Source organism: Poecilia formosa, unplaced genomic scaffold (assembly GCF_000485575.1).
Source record: "Poecilia formosa unplaced genomic scaffold, Poecilia_formosa-5.1.2 Scaffold456, whole genome shotgun sequence".
NCBI classification, from domain to species: domain Eukaryota; kingdom Metazoa; phylum Chordata; class Actinopteri; order Cyprinodontiformes; family Poeciliidae; genus Poecilia; species Poecilia formosa.
In genome coordinates this window covers 183,424-198,035 of record NW_006800395.1, presented here as the reverse complement: position 1 = coordinate 198,035, position 14,612 = coordinate 183,424, and the positions used below count along the sequence as shown (strand labels likewise).

Below are 14,612 nucleotides of genomic sequence, written 5' to 3'. Positions count from 1 at the left end.
TGTGACAAAATGATCTGTATTGCATGTGTGTCAGGGAAATAAAACTGAACACTACTGGATTGTTTTTTTCTTATGTTTAGCACAGATAAAAGTTCAAGTTCTACACCTTTCTAGGGAAATTTCTACACGTACATCAGTGTTTCTATTGTGAATAAGGCCTGGTGCTTTTAGACGCAAAAACAGCAATTAGTAGTCTGGTTCCGGTTTATGTTGCATTGTGGGTGTTCAGTCACTTGCCTGTCCTTCTCTCATTATTTTCTGTTTTGTGATGATCAGCCTATGTTTTGCATATTCATGAAGGCATGCGTTGTGCCTCCTAGTCTATTTTCCTGTTTGCACGTTGTTTTTCGACGTGTATGGCGAAAATCAAGTTTCATCTGTTTTTGTATATGCAAACCTTTTGAAGTTCAGGTCGTAGAACCGCTAACTTAGTCATTATCTAAGTCTGAATTGAAGAGCCTCAGAATTACTTGGTCACACGGTTCATCAGTCTGTCTTTTGTTGTTGGTGTCAATGTCTCTTTCGTCTCGAGACAATGTTGCACTCGAGCTGTCCTCTTCGTCACGCACTCCAGCTTCTAGAAACCCGTGGGTGACAGTTCTTGCATTGGGCCCATCATTATTTAAGACACAGTGTTCAAAGTATGTGAAAAAAGTAGCGGCTTGTAATCTGGAAATTGTTCATTTCTGGATTATTTTCCCTCCATTCCAGCTTTTATCTGTTAAAAAAAATGTGCTTAGTTGGTTTGAGGACACAGAATTTGTTTGACTTTTTGTAAAATCTCATTAATCAAACCATGTCCATGATATTGATCAGGATCTCCATCTTTAAAATTGGGGCTCTTCAGACAATAAAACCCCACCTTGCATGCCTCTATGAGGAACCCTGAAATTATAGACGGCGTCAACATGTGTCATTGTTTAATCTAACATGTTGGTCTTTAATTAAAACCAAAAGCATGGATAATGTCTGTTTGGAAATAAATGCCCAGCTGTGTTAATTTGGTTGTTTGTTTGCATTTCCCACCAGAACGATGTTGGAGGACAACGAGTTCTAGTCAATAAGTGGAGCACGTTCATAAAAGCCAGGCTGGTCTGTTCTGTTCCTGGACCTCATGGCATCGACACACACTTCAACCAGCTTGGTGAGAAAAAGGCACAGACAAATAAGAGGCACCAAAACGTTTCATTGACACATTTAGAAACTTTCATTGGAACCTTCATTAACCCCCACCGCTTTCTTAACAAACTGCATATTTAGCTTACTAATCAAAACTCACATTACACATATATATATATATATTTTTTTTCTAATTTGAACCAGAGGATGTTTTCATGCTGCGGACCAAGGATGAGAGAAACCCGGACATCTATGCGATTTTCAGCACTATCAGGTAAACGCATCTGCAGCAAAATGTGTTTGTATCACTCATTTTGTGATAAAAATACATTTTATCACAAAATGATAAAATTTTGTGATAATTTTATCATTTAAAAATTTTAAATGATAAATTCTTTTTATCATTTAAAAATGATAAAATGACGTTAGGCCACTCAGATGGTGTGGATGAAAACTAAACAATGTTTTACCCTGATTGTGACTCTTATGTCCAAAGTCGGTCCTCATTTTGCGCTGTCCTGCATGACTTTGATGTTGCCCTGATTCAGCACAGCTGAGTTAAATAAATGGGTCATTAACAAGCCTCTGCAGTGCCAGGCGACATGCTGAGGAAGCAGTTCAGCCATTTGAATCAGCTGAGCTGGAGTAAAAACACATTTAAGCTCTGCAGGATGCCTCCCTTTGAGAACTGGAGCAGGACAAAACTGCTATGTGTGATTTATTGTACGAGTCAATAACTCTGTCCAGACCAAGTTGTAGATCATTTTGAACATCTTAAATAAGTATGACTGCCATGACTCGAGTTCAGCTGTTTATACGTTTGATTTCTCCTTGCATTATGTCAGACTACATATTTTCCATATATCTGTTGGTTTATCGTCTTACCATTATAAACTGGTGTAGATTTGATTTTAGAGTGTAACCACACGACATGATGCAAATAATCTATGTAATTGTTTTTCTCTCTCTACAGTAACGTTTTCCAGGGTTTTGCTGTATGTGTTTACCGCATGGCTGACATCAGAGAAGCTTTCAATGGGCCCTTTGCTCACAAAGAGGGCCCTAACTATCAGTGGGGCCCCTATGAAGGCAGGATGCCTTATCCAAGACCAGGAGTTGTAAGTGACAGATCACCAGCCATAGTTCCTTTAATTAAAGATTTGCTCATATTTAGTCAACTTTACTTTTTGAAGTGTTTATAGTCCTGACTAACACATATCTACACAACAGTTGACCTGTTTAAAGTGTAAAGAGTTTTGCAACATTAGGGTGCAGCATATCTCTATATCCACGCTTTTATATTTACTTTGATAATTTCGGTAATCTAAATATTTAAAGATTTGCGTTTGTAAACTGCGTGTACAAAGGTGCGGATTTAAATTGGTGAGAAACTGCTCAGTTCAATCACTATAAACACTGAGATGTTTTGTTTGATAATCAAGAGGAAAGTTGGAACTCGTTTTAAAGCAAAAGCAGTGATCCAACAAACTGAAAGCACCTCGATGCCCATAAATCCGAGTTAAAAGCTTGTAAAAGCCATTCCAAGTTTCAGGTTCAAAGGTTGTTTGTGCATGGAACATTGGTTGCATTGAAAAAGCATTTGTGCATATTAATGCATTGAGTTTTATGCAGCAGAGATTGTCCTGTGGTTTTCTAATTCGTTAAACATTTTTACTGCATTATTATTAGTTTCCGATGCAAGACAGAATCAGCTGTAAGACTTTTGTAGATGCAAAACTATGAGAGATGAACATGGTTATTGTGTAGTGTAGAGAGTCTGGAGTTTGACGTTTGTGTCACTAATTATGGAAAAAGGAAGATTGAGTATAGAAATGGTTTTCTACACTCAGTTTTAATGTTTGCTTCATTAAACAAACATTCAAATCAAATCAGATTTTATTTGTAGAGCACATTTCAGCAACAAGGCGTTTTAAAGTGCTTCACATCGCAGAAATACAAAGTCATATAACACACAGTCAACAGTTGAAACATTACATTTTGCTGTTGCTACACATCAGGTATTGTTGATTACTGTTTCATTAATTATGATTCAAAAGCAACTCTTAACAGGTTGGTTTTAGTCTAGATTTAAAGACACTCAGTGTTTCGGTTGTTTTGCAGGTTTTTTTCCAGACTCGGATTAAAAATCTGAATTCCTGAAATTTAGACATTTTTAAAATTCAGTTATTTATATCTTTCATCTGTTACATCACAACATACATTTTAGTCAATATTCGACTGTTTTTTCTTAGCTACTGTCAGTAAGTCCACAGATAAATACACACATGCAGTGTTTCACTACATTTGGCTTCTAAACTCTCAGATTAGGGTTTTGAATACAATCTTTGTATCTTAAACTAGACAACAACAAAGCATCGACCGTCATAAATAGTTAAATAACCTACTCCAGTTTTTCCTTGTGAAATGTTAAACAAATCTAAGTTGGTTCAGGTAGCCTGCCTATTCAAATATCCGCTTTAAGCTTCACCACCACTGGTGCAACTAAATGCTGACAGATTTTGATGAATCTACAGTCGTGTGCAAGTTACACAAAGCTGTTTTTCAGTTGCGCGTAAGTAGCCTAAAACTCCAGGAACAGTTTATTAGGTCCACAGTTTGCACAAAAACTAAGGGAGAAAAATATTTTGGGATGGAAAGGGGTATAAAAAACATTATATATGAGGTGAGGAAAGTTTCCATATTGCTAAAGTAAACTACTGTAAGTGGAAGTGCAGCTGTTGTGACTGTACACGGCACAGACCCCCTATCCTGGATTACATCCTGACTCTGGGTGGAGGGCTCAACCACATCGCTGTAACTCAGCCTTGTTACACACGCAAACACACACGCATGTACGCAGGGCATGCGTACTTAAAGCGATGTCGCATGGGCTATTCTGCTCCATTACCTGAGTGAATGAGAGAGCATGGAGGAGGAAGATGAATAATGTGAGAACGGAGGAGACACCTCTGTGGTTTCCCTCCGCCGACTCCCTGATTAACAGGAATGTCTTGGCTTCAAACGAAGAGGAAAAACATGAAGGAAGACATTAAAAGAAAAAAAAACAGTAAATCAGAGTAAAATAGTGAGGAGGCGCAGGAGGTAGAAAGAGATTTGTTGTTTCTTATCCAAGGTTTGACGTCTTTCAAACCAAATATTTAACATTTTAAATCAATCTTAAACATCTTAACCTAGAGAACAATTACGTATTAAGATGTGCAACTCTTATTTCTGAGGCTTATGAAAAGCAGAAGATAGATTATATGCCCCTCCTAAAAATGTAAATTCCAGCGCAGTTAAGGGCATTTTTCCTCCTGAGACATTTACATCTGCTTTTTAGCTTATAGCACATTGTTTAAATATGCATCAGAGCTCATCCGTTAGTTGACAATATGCTGGGATAGATTTTACTGCACACCTGCTAGAGCTTTACATGTAGAAACGTCTTAACCATAAACTGTAATCTACTTCCCCCAAAGTCCTTCGTTGTCGTGACCTGAATCTATGTAGAGCTGTTGGGTTTGATGGGCGATTCGCTGAGCCTGGAAATCAATTTCTGACATCAAAATCAAATTTAAGGATTTATTTACAATCAACTATGCTCCCAGGCTGTCACTTATAAGGATTTGGATTCAGACAGCACTATTTCTGACTTATAAACCAAATTTCCAAAACACCAGTCTCACTCTCATTTGTCCAGATGTCACTCACAAGACAAAATATTGTCTCACTGTGGAGTGGACTTGTGCTGGAGTAAATTTTAAGCTGGAAAATACACATTTAAAAATAATGAGTGCAATTTTCTTATTCTTTTTTCTTTTGGGTCAGATGTGGACCAAAAAATATTATTTTTGGGGAGACAGCCCAAAAGTGTTATGGCTGCTTAGCGGCCTGAACTCCAAGCAGCTTATAGAGATCATTTTTCAAGCCTTTTCTCGTCAGATGTGTTTACAAGGCCAGACGGAAGAAATTGGTCTTTTTTCGTTGCATGTTGACATGATTGCATTTTAAGGTGCACAACCCGTCGTACAGATCCGTGTTGCAGCATTCCTCATGTCCTTTTACATTCAGAACAATCTGATGTGAAATTGACAAACTACTATGATAATAAACCAACTTATTGAAATGACTGTAAAGCTTGACTGAAATACAAAATAATGTGGGAGAGCATCATGCTTTTGGAAAGGTAGTTCTCCTTGAACGAGTGAAATTATGGAAACTTTAGAAAAGACAAATGAGGCATCACTTTTGATGGCTTTTGCCACCTGCAGAATAAATTCAGCCAACTATCTGCCAGGATTCCGGTGTTATTACCCTTTAATTCTAAGCATAATGCAAACCAGTTGTCTGGAAGATTAATGAAAATGTAGCAGTGCATGACAAAGGCTTTGGCTGCTCCCATCAGAAATCCAGATCTGCAGTATGAGCGAACCTAGAACTCCAACAGCTTGCGTAAATGCTCACTTTTGGACCGTTTTCAGCCTTCCTGATTATTTCAGTGAAACGCTATCTTTGCCAAATGCTTTGTTCATTAGATTTCCTATCCCTACAGTGGCATAAGCTGGAGCGTCTACAAAGCTCTTGATGCCATAATAGTGGTCATGAACTTTCATCCAGTTTTTCAGTGAAATAAAACTCCTAATGAGGGTTCTTTGTGTCGAATTTAAGACCATAATTAGGCTACAGTTTGTTTGGAAAACACTTACAGTTTGGTGTAAAATGGTGGGAATTTGTAATTGGAGAAGAACATGGTAATCTCTTCCATCTGTTGGTTTTGCTTTGACATGTCCATTTCTTTCTCACTTGCAGCATGCTTTAGCATGCGTCAGCCAGTAAAAGCTGAACAACATGATCACATTTATCTTCTTCTTGCTCATCATCTGTGTCTCGCCGTTCTTCCCGTCTTGCCAGTGCCCAAGTAAAATCACCAACCAGCCCGGCAAAGAGTTTGGCAGCACAAAGGACTTCCCTGACTCTGTGCTGCAGTTCGCCCGCAGCCACCCTCTGATGTGGCGCCCGGTGCTCCCAGCACTTCGCCAGCCTGTGCTGGTGAAGGCCAACATTCCTTACAAGCTGAAACAAATTGTGGTTGACAGAGTGGAGGCAGAGGACGGGCAGTATGATGTCATGTTTATTGGTACAGGTAGGCTCAAGTGATTGAATGCCTTTTTCAAAATGCAGAACTTGCATATAGTTATTTTTTGCACGTTTGGTTTTCAGACATCAGATTTTACTTGTTCAGTTGAGTTATGTTGTGAGTGTGTTTAATTTTAAAAGGTTTACTTGTACCTGCATCACACAAGATCAAACATCATCACCATCTCACTACAGATTCTTAAGATTTTTTTTTTTTTTTGCTAAGATCTGATGTTTTTGCTCGACTTTTTAGTGTTAGAATTTAAGTGGTGATATCAGATGTTGGTGTGAAGAGTCAACTGGCCTGAACTGACTAAAGAGAGAGCGTTGTGCAGAAAGACATGCAATTCAAAAGTTTCTAAGTTAAATTATTATTACTAGCTCCAACAAGGCTTACTTAATGGGAAAAACTGTTTCTGTGTTCGATATGTGTCAGACATGAACGTGAACCTAATCTGCTTGAAAAAATCTGATATTGACCATATATTCTATATATGGATCTATATAGGGTAGAACTGTTGGATTTGTTCCTCTGTTGTCTGCAGTAACAGATTAATGTATTTCTGTTTTTCTTGAAGACGTTGGAACGGTTTTGAAGGTAATTTCCCTTCAAGGTGGAAACAGTCTGGAGGCGGAAGAGGTCACACTGGAGGAGCTACAAGTCTTTAAAGTAAGTTTTACTTCTACGACTATGCAAATGATTCTACGTTTAGATAGTTTGTACCTTACTTTGGTTTGTATTCAAAATAGCCAGGTTTCCAAAGGTTTATGCTAAGGTATAATGTCATGCATACTGGATGAAATGTGGGTACAAATACAGGATGGAACCAGCTGTTCATGAGATGTTTTAACATCGTTGCTTTGCTTTCACCAAATTTCATTGCAAATCAATAATGTTTTTTCAGGTACCAATCCCAATCACTTCACTGGATATATCTGTGAAAAGGGTGAGTTGATACACTGATCTCTTACCTCTGTCGCCTTCCAGAAACTGTTCTCGTATTGCGTTTTCCCCTTCATTCTTTTTCTCTCGCCTCCGCACAGCAAGCCTTGTATGTGGGCTCTGCAGCAGGTGTGGCGCAGGTGAAGCTGCATCGCTGCGAGACGTATGGGAAAGCCTGTGCTGAGTGCTGCCTTGCCAGAGATCCGTACTGTGCCTGGGATGGATCCTCCTGTGCTCGATTCGTTCCAAACAGCAAACGTCGCTTCCGCAGGCAAGACGTCAAACATGGGAACGCCGTGCTGCAGTGTGTGGATCAGAACGTTGGCGGTAAGTGGGCATTCCCCTTCTGTCCAATGCTTTTGTTATTGGACACAGATGCAGTTCAAACCAAAAATGATTTATTCATAAGTAGTCTTTTAAACGCCCATTGTGTTTCTCCTGGTTTTAATCAAAACAAAAACTTTACAGTGGCCCAACGACACTTCCAAATTGAATCTGTCAGAGAATATCTTGTATTTTTCTCGATTACTATAGAGAAATATCAGAAACAAAGTTCCTGTTTTAATAATATAATTTTAAATCTCCTCTGGTTATGAATAGTTTTGGATGAACTGGTTAAAATGTGTCTCATCTTAATAATTGTTTTTAAAATGGAACAAGCTGAACTGAAAATGGTAGGTAATTTTATGATAATTGTAATTAAACACATGTTTGGGCAAAGATAGTTTCTACATCAATGACTAATTCTTACAACAGCCTAGAGGCCACATTCAATCTATCCACGTGTTGCTTAGGTGGTTCTAAACCAGGGGTGGGCAATCCAGGTCCTGGAGGCCCGGTGTCCTGCAACTCTTAGACGTCTCCCTGGTCCAACACATTTGAATCCAACAGCTGAGTCACCTCCTAAGTGCAGTCAAGTTCTCCAGAGTCCTACTAATGACCTCGTTATTTGACTAAGGTTTGTTGAAGTAGAGACACATCTAAATGTTGCAGGAGACCGGCCCTCCAGGCCTGGAGTTGGCCACCCCCGTTCTAAACAGACTCGTGTCTCTTCAGTGTTCCTGTGGCACAAGTCTAAACTGTTTACTTGCTTGTAAAAAGAAGACCCCAGACTGTTTTATTTAGCCCACATTTCTCAGGATAAACTCTTTGAGAATGTGTTATTTAACTTGTGTAAACAGGAATTTGAGGGAAAACCGCTCATACCTTGCAGGAGTATTCCAACCATTGACCTCATTCCATGACAGCGATCCGATTAATGTGGCTCTGATGCGAAAGGTTGCAGAGAAGATGCTGCATTAATCTTCCTGTGCTCTGGAAAACAATTTAACAAATTTAAACAATTTACATTTCTATCCACCTATGCAAATGTTAGACTGACTGTAATGTCTGCATCCACTCATATCCTTCTTAGCACCCATCTACACCTCAAAACACACCAAATTACTTCCTCAAAATTAACCCCGCCTTGTGTTCCCTGCTTCTTTGCTAAGGAAAAAAAGGTGTAGGTATTTCAGCAAAGATTTGTAGCTGAAAAGGTGGAGAGAAACGACTTACAGTTAAAGACTGAGCCAAGTCAAACATGCTGTTACTTCATGTATGCATGTAACAACTAAATTATTGAAAGCTGATGGGGTGAAAGAGGCAGAAGCACTCGTTCCACTTTTTAAATCCTTTCACAGCCAAAAAAAAAAACAAAAACCAAAATGGATTCAATGCTTATAAATTTGGCAATAAGAGAGTTCAAAACAGATGGGAAGACATAACAGTGATTTAAGAATTAGCAGAAAGAGACATGCCTGAATTTGTTCACACACCTGAGTGTTTGGTGGTGGAGCGATGAAAGACGCCTCTTTCTAAGCCTTTCAGTGAACCTCAGTGGACAAGTTGTCTTTGCTGAAGACTTTTGTTGAAGTGTGAAAGGAGAGACGTTATAGCGGCTTAGTGTGAATTCATCCCTTTCCAAAATGCTGCAGCTGTTTCATAACCAATCATTACCATTTTGTCCCATTTTATGACTTAAATTTGATGCTTACAATCAAATCACTTCATATACATGCATAAGTCACTGTGTAATTATTTTAGTCAAGTATTTTAATGAATTCTTTATAAAAATTTGTCACAAAATAATTTCATATAATCAAATATTAAATGCTTAATTTTTTTGTATAACACCCTATTTAATTTTTACTAAATAAAAATTAAAATTAATTTTTATTAAATAAAAATTAAATAGTCCCACTTACACAATTTTAAAATACTTACAATATTTTAAAATTGTAAGTATTTCCCATATATTTTGTCATGTTTAAGTCCAAATAATATGCATTTTTTTCTAAAGCACCAACATATTTGCATGACATAAGCTTAACCAATTGCAATGATAATTAATTTTTTGTAGAAGTTTAGTTCTCGGTCATAAGTGATTTATTGTCATGCTTTTGAATTCTAGAGTTTCTCTAACTCTATATTTTTTTATTTTTTGAGAAGACCTGGACGTGACTGAGGACAAAGTTGTGTATGGGACGGAGAAAAACAGCACCTTCCTAGAGTGTGTCCCTCGCTCGCCGCAAGCTTCCGTCACCTGGCTCGTCCAACGCGATGACCGCAAGGAAGAGGTGCGACGATTCGCATAGACAAGCCGGTCAAAATCATACATCAGAGGTGTCAAAATGAAACGCACGTGCGATGGTGGTGGCAAAGAGGAAAAGTGTTGGAGTGGGGTGAAACCTTTGTGTGGTTTGAACAACCGCCTGTAAAAGTGAGATTAGTCATGTGGCTGACACATTTGACAGCCATTTGACATGTGGTTCAAATTAAGCAGTTACATTTCAAAGCAAAACGCTCAATTGCCTCGTCGCTTGGATAAACAGTGAATTCTCCTCCGGCCTCCACATGCTGCCGACGGATCAAGTGTCACTTAAATGCCTGCGGGCCACTGTGACTTAAACACAAAGCTGTAAAGTCTCCTAAAGCTGTATTTAGAAAATGATGTTGCTGGGTGGACGCACACCCACAGAAAGCTTTCGTCCGTTTGAGGTTCTGCTCCTCCGAGCTCGAGTGAATGTCCCGCACAGCCGTTCAAGTATTAAAGCATTACTACCCCTCTCCGTTTCCCTGCAAATAAACATTTAGCTGCCACTAGCTGACAAGACCGTGTGTTTGGGTTGGCAACAGGTTACTGCTAGAGAAACAGAAGGGCAGAATGAGAAAACATTTGAGACGGGAAGCGTGAATTATATAGGGGCAGCAGGGAGCGCTCCACTTGTTATCTGAAAAACATAAAAGGAACAATAGGAGAAAACAAACATGAAAAAGAAAACTCTGGAGATCTTGTTGTTACGAGTTGTGCTGAGGAAAGAGAAGCGCCCGACATTCTTGTTTTTGTTCTCATTCAATGAAAGATGAAACATTTTCTCAGCTCGCATTAATAGGAAGTGTTGGGCTTTGCCTGCAATCTTTGACGTTTTACTTCAAAAAACAACAGTTTTCAAAGAATTTTATAGGCCATAGAAATGAAATCAAGGATCAAATTAAAATTTAGCATACATTAGACAGAAAATATTCTTCATAAAATATGGTGATCGACATGCACAAACGGTTATTTTCTCTCTGTCCCATTTAGGTGAAGCTGGATGATCGTGTGATGTCAGCAGATCAGGGTTTGCTGTTTCGTCATCTCTTCCGTCAGGACGAAGGTGTGTACATCTGCCGCTCCCGGGAGCACAGCTTCAGCCAAACGCTGGCGCGCATCTCCCTCCAGGTCCTCCAAGCGGACACGGTGGATGAGCTCATTGCCCGCGACATTGCGGGCATCTCTGACGGGTTCAAAGACCGGTCTCCAGGGAACCACAGGCCCTGGATGCCTTGCAGCACGGGGCCTTACAGCAGGGGTCAAATCGGCCAGTCGCGCACGTGGTTCAAGGACATCATGCAGCTCATCGGGCCGTCTAACCTGCCTCACGTCGAGGAGTACTGCGAGAGGATGTGGTGCAACGACAAGCTCCGGAGGAAGCACAAGAGCATGCTGGAGAAATACCGCCAAGCTCAGGAGAGTGCCAGGAAGGCGCGCAGCAAAGGCTCCGGAGAACGCAACCGGACGCCACGAGATCTCAGATTACAGCCAGAGTAACACCGGAGAAAATGAAGGATACGAAATCAAAGAGGAAAAAAAGATCCTTCGTTTTCGATTCGGGATAGGACGGTTTTGGGAGCCAATTAAAAACCTGACCTAATCAGTCAGCGTATGAGAATCTGGTGGATTTGTCTGTTCTTGCCATAAAATAAATAGAATGTTTTCATTTAAAAACTAAGAAAAAAGATGAATTCATTCATTCGAGTGTTTGACAGTGAGCAATTTTAATAAAGTTCATAGGTGAAGGACGTGAACTTTTCTGTCAGTAAAGACTGAGATGTTATTAGCACATGGTAACAAGAGACTTTCATACTAAATTGTATATTACAGTATATTCCTAGGATGTTTTTCCAGGTGAGAGTTGTCAAGAATTTCTTCACTCACGTCTTTCTGTTTTTATGTGACAGTGACAAATTTTATCACAGCCAAGAAAACTAAGAAAACTGCAAGCTTGAGATTTATAAAACATGTGCATGTCGGTGTGATTTCGCTTAGCGTGGACCTTGTTTCATGTTTGCTATTTATCCTGAGTGACTCTTATGATAATTAATGTTTTGCTGATATCAAGAACATCTGAGATTCTCCTGCACACACTCTCACATTAGCATACTTCCTTCAAACGTCTAATCCCTGAGTGCAGTTTGTTCCATTATATATTTAATGTTTGATATTCTGTACTCTTCACAAACTCGGATTATCTGAAATTTCACTCAGCTACAACACTGAAAGCATAAGCTCAAGTATCTAAAGACGAAATTTTCTGAGACGACTGTTGACGGTTCAACGGATCAAAGACACATGGTTTCATTCTTACTGCCATGGGCTGAACTTTTCTTTAAACACAAGATAAAGATCAAAAAACCCAACTTGCCGACACAGAGATGGAAACTTCTCTGTGGCGATTGTTTTGGTTACAGACCGTAACAAACTGTAAGAGACGCAGGAAGACCAAAAAGTGTGTGAACGTCGTGGATGTGCGGCCAAAACCGGATCCCACCGAGCAGACCGCGGCATCTGGCACGGAGATGTTCTGCATATCTCTTGGTTCCTGTGGAAGCGATCGTCAGCTATGGACCTGGCTTTGCTGGCCTACAGTTATATGGATCCATTGTGGGGCAGATTGAAGGGGGTCGAAGCCGGAGTCGGTTCTTTTAGTTTTTAAATGAGTTTCGTGACCAGCTCATTGTCCAGTTGCATGGAGCTCTTAGTTGTTGCCAGTCAGCTCCAGTGTTTAGTTGGATGCTACATTGTGTTTTGTTGCTTTATTGCATTACGCATGAGGCAATGTTATTTATATATCGCCAAGGGTTTTTGCCCAAGAGTTGCAGATCATCTTGCATGCTTGGGAACCCTTTTCATCACAATGAAATTATTTTTTTCTCTCTAATTGCATTTTTGGAAAATCTGTTTTCACAATTTTTGCTTTTCTAGCTATTTTATGCAGTAACAGTTTAATCTTGTTACTGCATAAATCTGCATATTCAATTTTAAGGGACTTTTTCTTTGAAATGATGGTTTCTTACATCAGGTCATTTGTTTTCCACTTTTCTGTTGAGTTCCTCAGAGACATGACAACAAACCATAACTGTCAAGGTTTTTGTGCTTTCTATTGTGTAAATACTATTTTTAAAATTTTACTTTTAGAACAATTCTTTATGTATTTTCTGTTGTGTATTTTTTTAAAATATGATTTTTGTGCTTATTTTAATTGGAATTAGCTCAGATCCACCACTATAAAGTAAGCATATGTTAAAAGTGGAGTAGCAGGGATACAAAATATACTAAATGGATTGAAAATGAAAATAAAAAAATCTTTGTGATTAAAAAATAATTTGGAATGGAAATGCCATACACTCAAATCTGTAGCAGTAAATTGTATTTTGTAAAAAACATTCTTCCGTTTTAAGAAATGTTGTATTTCTTTCATTAAAAGTTCACTTCAGTTCCAATACGTGGGAGAAATGCATTAAAGAATAAAAATGCAAAATCCTTTTAAATTATTTAGGTATGATGTTTTTAAAAACAGTACTGTGTTATTATATATTAATACATGAATAACAATAATTAAAAGTATGCATGTTTCATATTAAAATCCTGATTCAGAAAAATGTTTGGCTCGAATGCAAAACCCTGAAGAACTCCATGGCATGAAGACAACAAACATCACATTAATGTAACTGTAAAGAAGACGCTGTACTAATTGTGTTCCTTTTTTTATTAGAAAAAAAACAAAACACAATACTGATTAGCTTTCTGGCTTCACTGAATGAATTCTTTTTCCAAGGTGAAACAGAAAAATGGCTGGGTAAGAACAGAGGAAGGTTTTAAATGGTTTCTTTAAAAAGGTACTGAAAGCATCTGATGCAACTCTTTTTGAAACGTCTAAAATTCTTACATTTTTATATTCTGAGTTATCTGCAAACTATTCCTTTATATTGACACTTTGTATTCTGGTATGTAGAGCACAAGAAAGCACATACAATAGCTTTAAGGCTTGCTCTAAATATCGATCAGTGTGTGTTCCTAAGCTACAAAGACAAAAGAAAAATTGAAATGAAATATTGAGTAAGTTTAGTTTATGTATTCGTTTGATCTTTTTATTCTTTTAACCAAGATTTATTGCCATCGAATAACCTAACACCTGCTCAATTTGTAACCATTAAAATAGTGTGTGAACGTGTTTGAACTGAATTTTCTATTTTAAAACAGAACTTGACTAAATCAACACTTAACTCCGATACTCAAGTTGTGCAGGCGTCGACGTGAACGAATCTAGTTTCCTTTGCATTCAAACAAAATCCTTCAGCTGCAGTTATAGTACAGTGTAAACTGTATTTTGAATTATTTTAATTTTCTTACTGTTACACTTTGCCTCATTCAGCGTAGTAATCCTTCATTGTAAAATGAATTTGAAACACTGTTTGTGTGTTTAATGCTGTGACACTTGACCCCACTAAGCATAGAGATTCAACAAACGTGTTATCTTTATTTAACAGTCAATTTTTTTTTACAGTTCAATAAGCAGTTTCATTTTGATGTTTTACTTTTAAGCTTGTGTTCTTTTCCAAGGTTAGAAGTTCGTAGAAAAGTCTGCATTTAAAACTGAATGCAGAGTTTTAATAAAGAAAAAAAACTTGTACTTTGTAAGCTGGTCAATGGGTGTAAAAGGAAAATTAAATATGTATTTATATTTTATTTAAGTCTGTTTCTACCATGCATGCTACAAACGTGTATACTGTTTGAAACCATTAAAAGTTGATTGTTTTTAAATCAAAAGCT

General features: G+C 38.2%; 1 protein-coding gene across 1 annotated transcript in view; it reads left to right on the top strand.

Annotated features, from left to right (window-relative positions):
- LOC103155929 (semaphorin-3G-like) overlaps positions 1–14,113 on the top strand; it is a gene marked incomplete at its 5' end in the record, with an annotated part of 43,530 nt that extends 29,417 nt beyond the window's left edge. The window contains 9 exons of the mRNA XM_007577822.2: positions 1,030–1,144; positions 1,324–1,393; positions 2,093–2,237; positions 6,031–6,262; positions 6,834–6,925; positions 7,161–7,202; positions 7,300–7,525; positions 9,689–9,816; positions 10,824–14,113. Of these exons, the coding sequence (XP_007577884.1) occupies positions 1,030–1,144; positions 1,324–1,393; positions 2,093–2,237; positions 6,031–6,262; positions 6,834–6,925; positions 7,161–7,202; positions 7,300–7,525; positions 9,689–9,816; positions 10,824–11,330 (1,557 nt within the window). The remainder of the gene's footprint in view (positions 1–1,029; positions 1,145–1,323; positions 1,394–2,092; positions 2,238–6,030; positions 6,263–6,833; positions 6,926–7,160; positions 7,203–7,299; positions 7,526–9,688; positions 9,817–10,823) is intronic.
- Positions 14,114–14,612: the final 499 nt, after the last annotated feature.